Source organism: Amblyomma mixtum, chromosome 7, assembly GCF_055824585.1.
Source record: "Amblyomma mixtum isolate Tamu chromosome 7, ASM5582458v1, whole genome shotgun sequence".
Taxonomy (NCBI): Eukaryota; Metazoa; Arthropoda; class Arachnida; order Ixodida; family Ixodidae; genus Amblyomma; species Amblyomma mixtum.
This window is the reverse complement of record NC_143018.1, coordinates 40,504,091-40,518,945: the sequence shown is the minus strand read 5'-3', so window position 1 is coordinate 40,518,945 and position 14,855 is coordinate 40,504,091. Positions and strand designations below refer to the sequence as shown.

Below are 14,855 nucleotides of genomic sequence, written 5' to 3'. Positions count from 1 at the left end.
TATTCGACATAGTTACTAAGAGCCATGCGTTGAGGTACAGCGATTAGACGCGCACTCATCACTGCCGCCATGTTTAATTCGCCCATTGAGCTCGAGGAAGAAAAAGGGTATCACATACCGACCAGTGTTATAAAGCGGCGAAAGAAATGACATGCAGTGGGAAGTTCACGGAGCCTCATCGCGGCAGCGTCTTCGGCAAGTAATTTGCTGCTCCCTTAAAATGGAAGTTCTTTGTAAAAAAAAAAAAAAATCTTTTCCACTTTTAGTACTGCTGGGAAGTAAACGCGACATGGTGATTCTATGGGCCTGTTTTTGATGGCTGCTGCGACATCGGTGCTTTATCATGAATCAGTGCCTAACGGAGAGAAAAAAGTAGAATATGTCGTCCCAGCACCGTGCAGAACCTCGGAGGTAGCACGCAGCTTTCGTTCTTTCGGCGGCCATCAAAAAGTTGCGGACGGAATCATTTCCAAGTATAATAAGAGGAAACGGCGCCCCATGGAAGGACTTGATAACAACGATGTAAGGAAGTGGCAGAAGGGTAAAAGTTTACGGCCCGCTGCTGAGAAAGACCAAGGAAAGGAAACAACGAACTCCCAAAGTGTGGAACGCTGCGCGAAAATTCCTCATGGAGTAAAAGAAAAAAACTAACTTCTAGTAGCTGCGCTGCGGAAATGTATTCGCCGATTTGGAGGACGCCGAAAGAAACGGCGTCATTACGAAAGCGCCGCAAGAAATGACAGAATATTTGACGCCTGTGTGCGAAAAAAAAAAATCTTCGTTTTGTTCTGACGTTTTGTTTCGGAAAGAAAAGAAATGCAATGCACCTCAGCTGCCACAATTTGAAGCAGCACCGGATTAGGAGCAGCAAGGCGTGTGGAGCGCCCCATCTCGTCGCAAATCACGGCAAGTCTGGAATGAAAAGATCCGCATGCTGAAAATCTGACCAGAACTAAAAGTGTGGGCAACAACACCTTGTTTTCCGCAGAAACTCTGCGAGTGCTGATGTGGGCCATTTTCGAGTTTGCTGAAAGAATAGACACGGCGTTTATTTGCATTGGAAACAAATTTTGGCCCCTGAGATCAAAGTCCGCTTTGCGACGAAGTTGCCTTGAAAATTATTCGCTTCGTTCAGAGCACGCATGGGGTGCTAAGAAATCGGTCGTAAGCTAAACCAGCACAGATACGGGTTAGCTTGCCTTTGCAAGCTTTGTTGTTTAACAACAAAGACGAGGAAACGGCAACCCACTGCCCTGGCATGAAATGTTTTTTGCCACTTTATCCATTTCCAATATCATCAGTCCAACGTTTTTGGTGATATCTTGATTATCACTTCAAAAGAGCGGATTCGCGGATTCACGGGGGGCGTGGGAGAGAGGATCTTTTTATCATCACTTCCTCTTTTCTGGTTTTCTGGGAAGAATTTGTCAAGGGTGATTTTTTTTTATTTTCCCGAAGAAAGTAGCACATAGCTACTTTGCCACTATAAATTTCTCAAGCTACCATTATTCGAAGAAGGATGGATAGCTGGGCGAGTTTGTAATAATTCATCGTGGGGTGTGCAGCGCGGGCTGAAAATTACTTTCTTCTTCCATCGTTTTTTTTTTAACTAACTTTCAATAACATGAGTACATACGATGTCTAGTCTTTTTTTCTTTCTTAAGATGATTTTTTTTGTTTTAAACTTATGAAAAAATACACCTGCTTCGTCATGAATCAGCTGCTTTCCACGGTCGCAAGCATGCTTACCTTCCAATGTTACCTTTACAGTCATGAGTCGCCTCAGCAAATTTGGTTTACTGGTTTATTGGAGTTTAACGTCCCAAAGCGACTCCGGCTGTGAGGGACGCCGTAGTGAAGGGCTATAGAAATTTCGACCATATAGAATTCTTTAACGTGCACTGACCTCGCGCAGTACACGGGCCTCCAGAATTTCGCCTCCATCGAAATTCAACCGCTGCGGCCGGCATTGAACCCGCGTCTTTCGGGTCAGTAGCCGAGCACCATAACCACTGAGACACCGCGGCGTCCTCAGCAAGTACTCCGACAAGTAACACAGGTTCAATTCTACACTGCGCCCTATGGTCAGTTTTTCATAATGCGTCAGTATTTCAAGTCTGATGTCCTTCAAGACCTGCCTGCCGGGCTAGAATTGCTTTATTACAAAATATGGGATCCAGTGATTACGTATTGAAATAACAATTGTCAATGCCCTTTGTTTCAGCAACACAGCTCTCTTCGAAGGAGCGGCCACCGGCAGCGGGGTATGCTGTGAATGGTTCCCCAATGTGCAGGAAGTCGTCCAATAATTACCCTTTCTTAAAAAAATTTTACATTTCCAGGTTGCGCTAAATCTTTTTGAGGTCGTTTACAAGGGCAGCCCAACTACGGTTATTTCATCTAACCATTTTTCATCACAAGTGCTCATAATACGTTCCGCATTACGGTTACAAAAACGACGCCTCTTGGCTTGCAAAGCAAGAGCCCCCAGCGACTCTGTGAAAGACGTACAGGACTCGAGCAATCTAGGCCCATTGCGTAAGCCGGAATGTAGCTTAAAAGCCCGCACGTCCAGTGATATTGTTACGGGGATGTTACGGCATTACCGTTACGGTAAGTCTGCAGTGGCGGCTGCTCTGAGATGGACAGCACTCAGCTCAGACTCCAAGGGCCCAGCTGATGATGATGATGATACCCACTGTCAACGTCGTCGTCGTCCAGCGCACCGCCACTTCTTCGTTCACGATTCGTTCACTTATTCAGTAACCAGTTCACCAGTAACAATATTTTCATCTGTGTTTCATGTTTACTTCATGTTTGCACACTAACCACTTACTTTGTTTAACACCATCTGTCGGGCTAGTTGGTTGCGATCCATACCTTTTCCAGCGCTCTTTACCTTCTTCTCCTTCTTCCTGTGTGGTGTTCGCGCTGCTGATACATATGGATTACTTTGTTTGTCGTTCTCCTGCCTCTCATGAATCGTCATGTTTCTACGAACAACGCTGCCTTGTCTCATACAAATGCTCTTTTCCAAAACTCTGCTCTCTACGACTTGCAAAGTGCTAGAAGCTGAGAAACGCTAACCGGGAGGCTTATCTGCCTACGTGGGCACGTTGAGGCACGCTCGTTAGCAATCCTCGCTTTCCCTTTTTGAAAACAGTTGCTTCAATCCTCCGTCTTTTACCGTTTCAACTTTTAGCGCTATGTAAACAAGCCGCGAGGTAATTTTTTTGCACCTGAGCTTCATTTTGTGCAAACCTGAAACTTTTCCAAGATTTTACTCCCGGAAACCTTCATAGGAAAACACACGCAGAGCGTTATTCCTCACAAATAAGCATGTGGCGTTGTTGCTATTGTTTTCTTTACTGCAGTCATGCACGGAGCTTCCTTGTTTGCCCTCGGTGCTTACGGAAGCAAATGGCGGCTTCTTTTTGCATTCCCTAGAAAGCTGGCGGGGAAAAGCTGGAGAATGCGATGCCCCAAGCAGAGGTGTTAATGGCCTCACTCCGCCCTGTTCCCCTTAACTTCTGGGGAATGTAAGTAATATGAAGAAAGCGCTGGCCAAAGAAAACACAAGTGGTTTCTAACCGAATGCACAACAGAAAGCGTGAGGGATGCAACAGACTCTTGGTTATATTTATGAAACCGGCGGGTTGCTTTGCGTCGCGCTGTATATACTAGGATTTTCGCTTTGTGTTTCCCTTTTTTTTTGCGTGTGCATGAATGCTGTTGCAATCACAGCGAGGGTATTTTGTTTTACAGAACAGCTGTCGTTCCATACCACCACCTTCTAACATGCTTTACTTCAGATGTAAACATTCAAACTCGTCTGTGCAATTCAGCCAGACTTATATGAAGAGTTGGAAACTCAAGTTTGTACTCAAGAAAACTTTGCGCAGAATAACACAAGACGGAAGCGAGAAACACGTACACACACACGAGCGCAAAGTGTGCTCTCGTGTGTACGTGTTTCTCGCTTCCGTCTTGTGTTATTCTGCGCAAAGTTTTCTTGAATATGTCGCTACACTAACTGGCCCAACATTCTGCTCTATCAAGTTTGTAATCGACGTCTAGGGGTAAACCAGCGCTGATCTTCGCTATTTAGGTTTACTGAATGCTTCATTGGAGTTAGAAATCAACTAATTTCTCCTCTGAGCATGCTGACTTTGGCTGTGCGCTCGTATAAATATCATGATCATTGTGGCCTAGCATGAAAAAGAAAATAAGAGCACTTGCAGTTACTGTGGATCCTGATTCAGCTCAGGAAGGTTTTTGTTGAGAGTCTAGACAAGACAGGCCAAAAGTTTGGTAGGCTGTTCCTTTATTTCAGAGAACGAGACCGAATTCTAAAATTATTCGCTCTTCGGGAACAATACCGAAACGAAAAACTGTCTTAGACGCGCCAGTTGTTTCCAAGCCGGACAGATTGTGGGCAATAAATAATGTAAGATCGCACCTAAATAAGTAAAACTACAATATCAACTTCAGCATTTGTGTACTTCGGTGGCTCTCCTGTTTACCTCGATGCACGTTTTAAAACATAAGACTCTCTCTCTCTTTCTTGGCTTCATTTTTTTTCCACTCCGGTCTTGCTGTGAACCTCGATGAAATTAACTCATTCATTTCACCGCCTTACCAAGTACTGGCCTGATTGGAAAACTTTACAACTGGTGCTAGTAATTCAGGAAAAAATGCAAACCATATTCGCGCAAAGGAAGAGCTTTTAATTGTATGCCACTTCTGACATCTGCATAGAGTGATCAAAGTGGCCTCAGTGACCGGAGCGAGTCAGTTACAACCATTGATTCACGTATAAGATGCCCTTGAAATTTTGACTAGATTCGATACTCGCACAGGTGATGATAGCAGCTCCAGTTTTAATTTATCTTGAAATAAACTGTTAGGACACTATGAGTTCAGCAAGCAAGAGGGTTAGCTGTGGTGCTCACATGCAATTTTTGCGTCGATGCAATTAATGACCGAGGAGGAGCTTTTCGACGAAGGGTAGGATATAACGAGATCCTCCTCTGCCTCTACAACTTACGTCTATGCGGAAGGGGAAAACTGAGTCTCTATGGTAGATCTGGAGCGCTAGCGGTGACGTGCGCACAAAATACGCGTGGTTAACAAACATAGGCAGTGGCTTAGCTCGGCTATGCCAGTATATCCGTAGCGGAAGCGAGCGCAACGACGAGGCAAGCGGTGTGACGTCATACCAAAGGGCGGCGCCTGATCCGCGGCGACGCACGCGGCGTGACGTCATGCCAGATGGCGTGGCGAACGCACGGCGTCCGCCAGCTGCGGCGGTTGCTAGGCAACGGCTCAAGGTCAGTCTCTGTGCCTCCTCGAAGCAACGCCACAGCGAAATCGCAAGTTCGTGACCCATGTAGCTTTCGCTACAAAAGCTCCGTTGCTATCCCTGCAGGCGCCTAGTTTCCCTCCGGACGCGGCCAACGCGCCCAATCGCTTAAGGAATAAGCAGAAAAACGTGCGGACTTCGAATTAGCTGGAATGAGTGGCCGCGCGTTTGAAGGAATCTCATCATGGGCGAAAAGCGGCATGTTTGATAATCACCGGTTCCTTGTCCGGCGCCTGTGGACGCTTTGCTCAGTGCACTGTACTTCGTTAGGTACTTCAGCTGTGCGAAAGCGTACAGTGCGTTACTCTCCGCTAGCGGCACTTTCAAAAAATTAAAATATTACTTCAAGCATTCCGGCGATCGTCTTCAGAAGTTCGTAGGAAACACATCAACACCCTGGAATGTTGACGGGGACAGGTGCCAAACGGCGCAAACAACATTCAGTATGGGCGTGCCTGGCGTGAACCAAAATTGAAGATAGAAAACGCGGTTCAGTTGATGTCGATTGAACCAGTTACTTTGATGCGGGATCTCCGAATGAGTTCCATAATGCAGCTGGTCGAAACACTAGCCGCGTGAAGATTGCCTGCAGTGTCGGGCCATATGGGTCTTTCTTTTGAAAACGGATGGGCAGTTTCAATCTGGCAGACCTTAAAAAGTGAGAGCAGATAGAAGCCGCAATGATTTCGAAGTTCCTGCTACGGCAAGAAACTAGCAGAGTAGAGAAGTGGCCCAAAGTAGCCGTTAACCATCGAGTTTTCAGACAACCGCCATGGAACTACCCTTGCCTAAACAGAAGGTCTTTCGCCGCCTCCAGACAGTGACATGAGGCCTTTGTTCTCTCTTCAGCGATTAAGATGACATCGTAACTCCAGCCTGAAACCTGAACATCAAGAATCTGAATCAGTGCCCGTAGCCACGAGACAGAGCTAACACACCCAAGATGGTGAGCGGACTATCCAGCCCTTCAATCAGCTACCGTTAAGAAATAATTCATTAAAATCGTCATCAGCCTGCATACGCCCTCCGCAGGAAAGGCCTCTTCCGTATCCCTGCAATTAAGCCTTTTCCAAGAGCAAAAATAATAAATAGCTGCCTTTAAACTCTCATTCGTGGTAGTGACTCTTTCATTCCTGACCTAAGCGATAACCCGAATTTGGCAACAAGACTGGCTGCAATTTATGACCGCTCAAAGCTTACGTCCTATGGCCTCACGTCTTTCTCCTTACGATTATTTCGACCATGGTGCATGCAGAAGTCACGGAGCCACTGGCTACTGCAGTGGCCAGCTCCTTTTCGCGGGATTATAGTACTTGCTTAAGTATAATTCTCCCATCTCTTGTCGGCCCAAGGACAGTAGAATCACGCAGGCAACATAGAGGAAGCAGAGACGCTAACAATAGCCCTAGCTTTCAGGCTTTGGGACTATTCTCACGACAGCTCTTGAAGCCATCTTCGGCATTTTATCTCCTTGGAAAGAGAAGACGTTGCGGAACCACTTCCACTGCACTGCTTCCGATAAAGCGAATGGCCAGGAGCACACGCGCACGCAGCTGAATAAATATGCTCCGACGTGGTTCAGAGGAGGAACGCGCATGCGTGATGTGCCGTTGGCGTGACCGCAGTTGCGTGATCGCTGAGAAATAGACGTTCGATACCAGGTGGCGTCGCGACCTACGTTGAGTGTGAACAATGGCCCGATCTCTACCATGTGGATGTGCGTGTTAACCCTGTATAAAAAAAAAAGCAGCGCTCGCCAGGCATAAAAATAATGAAAATGAATAGAAAGAACACGAGAACGATGGCACCGACGAGCTCTTAAACTAAGTAGTCGTGATGCTTCTCGTTTATGCTGCTGGCGATGCAAGACTCATGAGGTTAGACCTCAGCGTCGCCGTAATGGTCATATGGTCAATCGATACGAGACAGAAAAAGCCGGAAATAAAAACTACGGTTATGGAAAACTTCATAATTGCGTGTAGAATAAATATGCAAGGTGGTTCCATTATAAAGGTTTCCATAGTCTTTTGTCTATAAAGTCTATAGACTGGCTATCGACAAATCTTAGAGCGCGGTCTGTAGACAATACAAATCCTATAGACAGTCTGTAGACAATCTATAGATTTATGGTCATACTTTTACTAGACATTTGTCTATAGACAGTCTATAGACTGTGATTAGACAAAAGTAAATATCTATAGGAAGGAAATAGAGTCTATAATAAGTCTATAGACTGTCTATAGACCACTTTTCTAAGGGCTTGGTTTTAGTGTAATCTTCATGAGGCTCACGTCATGCAAACAATCGCTACAGACAACCCAAATCGGATGCACTCGGACCAGGTCGTTCACCACATCTTAGGCTTCTTAGATCTGGATTAATATTGGCTAGGCCCACTTGTAAGAGCTGGGGATTGTAACTTTAGCGACTAAACATAGTGAGTGACCAGGGTCATCGAGTTCTCCGCGAACGCATATAGGCCCTGGTAAGATGCCAGGTGACACTGCACTAACATGAACACAGCGTTAGCTAGAGAAATGTATTTGGACTTCAGTGCAAATCTCTACCGTCGAACTTTTAAGATTACAAATCTGCGATTGTTACTGTGCTGTGAGCACTCACGTGCGCCAGCAATGCTTTTCTGAAACCGATTATTAAAAGCGACAGTTATTCCTGTATCTCATGTGCAGTGTCGTCATGCAAAGATGCACATCTCCCGGACGAAAAGCTTTCGCTAATTTCGCTGTGTTTAGTTTGAAAATAAAACAGCACTGAAGCCGTGAGCTTCTCTCCTGCTGGACCGAAAATTAGATTTCACTGTCTTGCCCCTTATCGTATTTCAAGGATTGCTGATCACTCCTGGTTCGGCACCCTCACTACAACAAACTCAGTTTTCACCATTTCTATTGCTTAGATGATGACGAAACTTGATAGCTAACTTCTTTGTTATTTGGTGGTCTGTGTATAACCAAAATTCAGAAATGCATATTTTTGATACATCATCATCATCATCATCCGCTTGACTATGCCCACTGCAGGGCAAAGGCCTGTTCCATGCCTCTCAAATTAGCCGTGTCCTCAGCCAGTTGCGGCCACTGTATTCCCTCAAACTTCTTAATCTCATCCGCCCACCTAACTTTCTGCCGCCCCTTGCTACGCTTGCCTTCCCTTGGAATCCACTCCGTTACCCTTATGGACCAGTGGTTATCTTGCCTTTGCATTACATGCCCTGCCCGAGCCCACCTATTCCTCTCGATTTCGCATCTCGTCTTAAGCAAAGGAACTAACCGGTAAAGCGGTGGTGTGTGAAATTATTGCAAACCAACTACAAATTTAACAACGCAAGAGCGTAGTGTTTTTTTCTGTGATTGATCGGGTGTCGTGGTGCGTTCTGCCTACAATTTGGTACTCTTTATTTTTTCATTTTTTAATAATCCTCAAGCATAAGTCAAGTAATATTCAACACTCGAGTCTTTTTGTTGCGAAAGCAACGCTACGCGAATCACCCAGCCATTTCGCGGAGCTGACGAAAGCTCATACTGCGCATGCGCGAGGAGCAGTGACGTCACACGGCACAAAGCTGGCGCGCCGCCGCCGTCGCTGCGCGGGCGACACAGAGGTGCCGCCGCCGCGCTCGCCAGTTGTGCATGCGCAGTAGCGGCGCATAGCTAGCGTCCGCCGCTGCCGCGCGCTCTCCATCGTCTCTCTCTCTCTCTCTCTCCTCAATGCTTTCGCAATCCTCCAGGTTTAAGCAGAGCTAAACCACTGCCGAATTTTTTGAAGGTACGTGAAGATAATTTTTAGTAACAAACACGGTTCTTCCTTGTCATTGCTTGTCAACGTACTTTTTATGTGACACCCCATTCTGCCAAGAGACTTTAATCAAAGGCTGGCAATATTACTGAAATAAATAAATAAAATAAGCGTTGCCTGTTGAGGGGCGACGGGATGCATTAGTTGTCTGCACTGACACCTTCAAGTATAATACTCGTTCTCGTAATCCTCAAGTTCTTGAGAGGCCCTCAGAAAGTCCCTAAACATGTGGGGGGCCTTTCATTTTGTTACAGGCGACGGCAAGGTCCTCACCCCAATTCGCCTGAACGCTTTGGAAGGCCAGCAGACGTCGCTCCCCTGCCCCATCGACATGGAGTCACGACGGGCCGCGTCGGCAGTCTGGTTCCATGTCGCCGCTGGTGGTTCCAACGTGCATGGAAGCTCACCCCGCCACCTACAGATGAAAAAGGTCTATGCATTGGAGGCGCCAAATATGTCCTCTGTCAGCGGTGCATTGGAAGGACCTGCCGGTCTGGTTGACGGCAGCCACTGGAAGCAGCCGTCGTGGTCGGGCAGGGCGTTCTTCTCTCTCCTCAGTGACCCTCCGGCGCTCCTGCTCAACAGGCTCAAGCGTGAGGACAGCGGAAGCTACGTCTGCAACGTCACGTACCGAGACAGCGTCACTTCCTACGCCCCAGCGACTGCCACTGAGGCTCACATCGAGCTGTTCGTAGCCGGTAAGCTTGCTTTAGCCTCGTTTTAGCCTATTTATCTAAAAGAAGTTGTGGATGAGGACTGTGTCGGCAAGGCGGAAATTTTGGCGAGTTGGTAAGTATTCATGATTTTGTTCACAGCGCAACAAGAACGGGACACTAGATGAGCGCTTGTTTGTGTCACTCTTTCGTCTCGTGTCTCGTTCTTGTTGTTCTGCGATAAAATAACATAAATACTTACCAATTTGCCCAAATTTACGCCTTGCTGAACGTTATTTCTACTACATTGGGCTCTAACTTGTGTAGAAGTCTTGATCGATCTAACCCCTCCGCCTTGGTGTCCCGTATGGCCCTCTGCTTGTGTAGGGTTAGGGTTCTTTCTTGGCACAGCGCCTGTTTGTGTCACTCTTTCGTCTCGTGTCCCGTTCTTGTTGCGCTGTGAACAAATTCATGAAGGACTGTATCCCACTACAGTATGTTAGTTCTGCATCTGCTCGTTCAGTCTAGATGTGCAGGTTTTCTGGTTGTTTTTACAAAGTCTATAAAGGAAGATTTTACTGGGAATCGAAAACCGTCGCTATTGTAGTACGTCGCAACAGAGAAACCGCGTTCATCAGTTGGTCAGATACATTTTTAAGGCGACAGCCTTTAATGCCTCATCGTTGTCGACAGGGGTTTGTCGACAGAAGGTTGTCGGCAGAGGCGTCACGCTTTTCGGTTGGTCATTTCGACCGGTTGTGACGTCAGAGTGCACGGGTTGGCAGTAATGAGGTCACCAACGGATGCATGACGCCCCCTTTTAGAGCAGACGACAACTAATAAAATAGTTGTCGTCTGCTCCGACAGGGGGCGTAAGGCGTCCGGTGGTGACCACATTACATACCTCTTTACTGCGAACAGAGCCATGGATACAACCGAACTCATCGAAGAAGAGAGAGAGTGGTGCTAAAGAGGCAGTCAAAGTGTGTAGTTGTAATGTGTAGTCAAAGTGTGTAGTCGAATAAAGCACTAGTACAGCCCAAACAGTCTCGCAGTCAGTGCCAAAACAGTCCACCAGGAAAGGGTTTCGCCTTGCAGCACTTTAGAGAGCCAAAGTGTCCCCTGAACTTTTTTAAACGAGGGAATCTGTGCTCTAAGACTGTTTATACAGGAAGGGCTAAATGGGCTAAAGCGGCTTGTATTTTTGGTGACTAACGAACCAGTCCCCCAAAGAGTAACCATTGCTGCGAAGGAGCCTGATTGAAAGCAGGTGACAGGCATATTTAAATTCTCCACACACGCACAAAAAAAAATCTCGCTAGGACTGTCTTCGCAGCCACTGCGCATACGTAACTACGCAACAGGGAATGGTGCCACCTGGCTCTAGGCGTACACAAAAGACATCCGCTAATCTGATATGCGTGTCTACACAATACGTCTCCGCTGCGCCGAAGCTCTCTAATAATATGGGCAGCGTGTAAGCGTGTGTGCTATTGATCCAGGCACACCACGCCGACGCCGACGGCACACACACCGAGTAATGACCGACGAGCAGCAAGCGCCGCAAATACAAAAAGTGAACTAAAGCATGTACCGTCTTTGTCGAAAGTAACCAGGCTGCATTGTTTGCTTCTAGATGGTGTAGTGGAGTCCTTGTGGCTTTTCTAAAGATCCAATGGTGTCGGATGGTAAGAAGACTCCCACTCCTTACCTTTAACGACCATTTCAACTTCAGGAAGCTTTAACGGCTCCACTGTACGAGCTAGAAGAAAACCATGCAGCCTGGTTACTTTTGTCAAAGACTGTACTTTTTCCCAAACTTTAATTCGTTCCTTGAATAGAACTGCGAACATTTAAACAAAATATTCCCAGGACACGACGACTGCTATTGCAAGCATATTTCGTCGTCTTTCCAGACTGGCCAGAATGACTAAAATACAACCCGTGCCTCTGCATCATTTCGTTAAAACCGCGGCTTTGGCTCAAACGCATTCCATACTTGAGCGCCAAGATAAAATTGGGATCGTTCTCTAACTTTAGCCCGGATCACTGAAAGAAAATTAAGGAGACAGAGGAGATTATTCGGTGTGGAAAAAGGTGAATGCTCAGAAACGAACACCAGGAGCCAAGTGTGTTGAGAGATATGAATAGCTTCAGTGTCAAAGGTACGTGAAAAGACTCAAGCTAAGAACAGCGACTGAACGTGGGGCGCAGGAAGGGATAGAAGAAAAATTGGCCTCAAGCAATTAAAGGTTCGTCCCAAGCAAAGATGGTGACCGAAATAGAAAGATGGTAAGAAAACATAGAAGTGGAAAAAAGAGGAACGCAACTCCACACGTGTGTGACAGAAACAGGCCCGCACCTCCTCCTCGTCTTTAGTTTCGCTTAGCCGCAACTTGTTCTCCGAAAAACGGGATCGAAAAAGGTAAGACCGGAGGGCCTTCGAACGAGCCTTTTCAGTCGTTGGGAAGGTAGATCGAAGAGCGTAGCGGTCAAACCTGCGGACGTGAAGCTGGAGAACTTGTATTGTGCCGGAGGGTCAGGAAGTGCACTATCGGTCTTTGCCTTCCACCCCCCCCCCCCCCCCTCCCCCTCGTAGACCCTGATCTGCGCTTGAACGAATCCCGCGCCCGTACTGTTCTACGTACTGGCAACAAATTAACCGTGAGGTTCCCGATAGTGTTAGATTTTTTTCAGGTTTGCACTGTAGTGAGAATACATGTTTGGAAAGGAAGCGACACCACCTGCTTTCATTGCTCTCTTCGTAGAGATCGATTGGCTCTCTGGCTCAGTTGTATAGACCAGAACGTATAATCTCCAAGCGAAGTTGTTTCGACCGTACCTCCGTGGCGCCCCTACGTGGCCTCAACAGGCAAACTGGAATGGTTCCACTATCCCTTCCGACATACTGTTCACTAAAGCAGTGCCGAGACGTTGCTTTTCACAGGAAAACCAGTTATGCGAACCAAGATTCGCGGAAACCAATGGATGTGCCTTCTGCAGGACATATCGCGGATATGAAATTCTCTTCCTAAATGCTTCATTTTTCTACGCTCTAATAGTTAACGGTTTTGAGAGGTTTAACGTCCCAAAGTGACTCAGGCTATGAGGGATGCCTTTTACGCTCTAATGCCAAAGAAGTATATGGTAGCGAAGAGTGCCAGATTAATTTCGTCTGGCTGAAGTTTTTTGACGTCCACCGAAATATTGGCATACGCCCGCGCTTGCTTTTCTTCTCCATCGAAATGTAGGCCCCGCGGCTTGCGCGGAACTCGCGAACCGATTAGCAGCATTAGAAAGCCTGACCTGTGTGTCTCAGCGCGCTTAATATTTTCTTGAATTGACGCACGTATTCCTAACTGCGCATATTGGTCGAGTGAGAGTTTGTCAGTATTTACAGCAGCCGATGCCACTTACCCATCCGCTTAAAGTCAACTCTGTAGCCCTCATAACGAAAAAATCCGCTGTCACTCTTTCATTTGTATTTTATACCAGCTAGTGCAAATTTTTCTACATCTGCCAAATGTTTCCCGCAGCAGGTCCCTTATTCGGACGAAGTATAAGAAGAGGGACGGCGCGCGATTCGGGAAAGAGGAAGATAATGTGAAAACCAAAGATGAGGAGGATTACGACACGAATTTAGCGGCTGTCTTGGTGACATGGGACGAAGGGAAGGGGGATATAAGGGGAAAAGAGAAATAGTGCTAAGTTAGGAATCAATAGATTCGCGAAAAAGATAGAGCTTTCGATCATGAGAAAGTGGCAGACTATCCCGGAGACAAATTGCCCGCTACAAACGTAAGAGCGCCAGACAAGCCATGAGATCCGAAGATCGCTCTTGCCACCTTCCGAGAACCTTCTTTTCCTTCAGCAGCGGGTTATCAAAGTATCCCAGTGCATACCAGTGATTGTATTTCGACATTGCTTGAACCACACACCATAGACTGATTGTTCAATCTCCTCCACGCAGCGAACCATGATTCCCATCGTGCGATAAATTTAGAAGCACCCTTCGGCTGAATTCTAGGATCAATTTAGATGTTGCAAGATGTTTAGGGTTCTTGGAAGTGAATGAATACCTCTCTGAAGGTGTGTCGTCATTCACTTTCTTTTTTTTTTTTTGTTTCGCTGGTATCGCGAAGTGTTTTGGGCGCCTTAAGCCCGAATGCAAAAAGGCTCTGGGTACAATATGACTGTTAAAAGAATTCCAACCCACCTACAAATTTTCAATACAAAAACTTAAAATGATTCATAAGAAAGTACACCAGGGCTTGCACAAACGATGCTAAGCATGTACTTACTCAAAAGCGGAAAGCGCACTACTCACTTCGAACGTTCGATTCTTTCGTAGTAGGAAAGTGAGTTGTCACAATAACAAGGAAATTTTTGCGCACGTTCGACCAAACATCTGCCAATAGAACGTTTCAGTGCTGCTTCTGGCGCGTGCTTTGCTTAACGCTTGCCCAAACCAAAGCTTGGTCTCAAACACACAAAATAGGGAGGGCTCCCAGCGCAGTTTTTAAGAAGATAACGAGCAACCAGCGAAGCGCTTTCGAGAACGCGGGCTTGTGCAACATAAATGTACTAAGATGGTAGGTGGTGGTATCGTCAAGGGGAGTGTCATATTGAACACATCGGCAATAGTTCCGCATGTGTCGCATACGTCTAACAAAATTTGGAAGACGCTTAAGCTTCACTTTTAGGAGTGGAATGCAACAGCGTGTTGCAGCGCGGCCAGGGAGTCCACAGAACGCCACTACCCGGTCAGCGCGACGCCTCGCCCGTTGGAAACAGCTTTGAACGCAACGAATTTTTGAGGAGAGGAAACGGCACAGTAATTGTGCAGTAATTTTGCGGGGAGAAGGCGGACCTGCGCCATATGATATGGGCCTGCCAACGAAATCAAGCGGTCATTGTCAATAACCAGCCAACGCAGGAGGGGTGGGAGGCAGCTCTGACCAGCTCGGACGAAAAGAGTCAAAAAGAACTCATCGAAAGAGCGCGGACAGCAGCCTACGCCAATGGGG

General features: G+C 46.8%; 1 protein-coding gene across 3 annotated transcripts in view; it reads left to right on the top strand.

The window, feature by feature from the left end:
- The window catches only part of LOC149335766 (uncharacterized), a 143,475-nt gene that overhangs the window by 93,255 nt on the left and 35,365 nt on the right, over nt 1–14,855 (top strand). For all 3 annotated transcript variants that reach the window (XM_089554549.1, XM_089554548.1, XM_089554547.1), the window contains exon 2: nt 9,430–9,873. In XM_089554549.1, the coding sequence (XP_089410675.1) occupies nt 9,507–9,873 (367 nt within the window). In that variant the 5' untranslated portion in view covers nt 9,430–9,506. The remainder of the gene's footprint in view (nt 1–9,429; nt 9,874–14,855) is intronic.